Here is a 684-nt window from a genome sequence, read left to right as displayed (position 1 = left end):
TTGTTCTAGCCAGATATTTTATTCATCAATTAATTAATTTATTTATTTATTTTTTAAATATGTCCATGATTTTAAACGTCGATTTCTAACCATATGATGATACGTTTATTTCGTTTAAAACTATATTTATTTAATAAATAAATATAGTTTCGATCATGTATAAAATAAGATATATAAAATGATATTCTATGATGAACAATTATAAGTAAGTACCATCTAATAAATAAATATAATAATATTTATATTGATCGGAATATTTTATTCGAATTGCATTGAATTCTCGCGTTATTGGATTTTCAGTGGACATATTTATAGATTCGATTTTATTTGTCAATTCATACGTGCACGAATTTTAACGAGAAAATAACGGAATCTTACTTTTCGTGTTCATACAATCAACATCTCAAATTTCCCCATCATACGAAACTCCATATATTATAAAAGATTCTCCATTACCTTTAACTACACCGTCTTTCGTTCATCTCTAAAGGGAATCGAATCACAATTGTAACAAACGAACTCGATAGGTTTATTTTTACGATGTTTACCAAATCGAGTTGGACGAATCATTGGGCGAACGAGCAGATACCGATATTCCCAATGGATCGCAAGAAACAATTTGCTCGACGCGATTATTCACGGGGGTTTTTCGCGCTAGACGAATTGCGACGGTGTTTTCCAACA

At 29.8% G+C, this 684-nt stretch overlaps 1 protein-coding gene across 2 annotated transcripts in view; it reads right to left on the bottom strand.

The window, feature by feature from the left end:
* Positions 1–621: 621 nt before the first annotated feature.
* The window catches only part of LOC102675512 (octopamine receptor beta-3R-like), a 102,532-nt gene continuing 102,469 nt past the window's right edge, over positions 622–684 (bottom strand). For both annotated transcript variants that reach the window (XM_031511608.1, XM_006617978.2), the window contains exon 5: positions 622–684. This exon is cut by the window's right edge and continues 1 nt beyond it. In XM_031511608.1, coding sequence (XP_031367468.1) covers positions 655–684 — 30 coding nt within the window. In that variant the 3' untranslated portion in view covers positions 622–654.

This window comes from Apis dorsata, unplaced genomic scaffold (assembly GCF_000469605.1).
Source record: "Apis dorsata unplaced genomic scaffold, Apis dorsata 1.3 scaffold_332, whole genome shotgun sequence".
NCBI lineage: Eukaryota > Metazoa > Arthropoda > Insecta > Hymenoptera > Apidae > Apis > Apis dorsata.
This window is presented reverse-complemented; position numbering and strand designations above follow the sequence as displayed.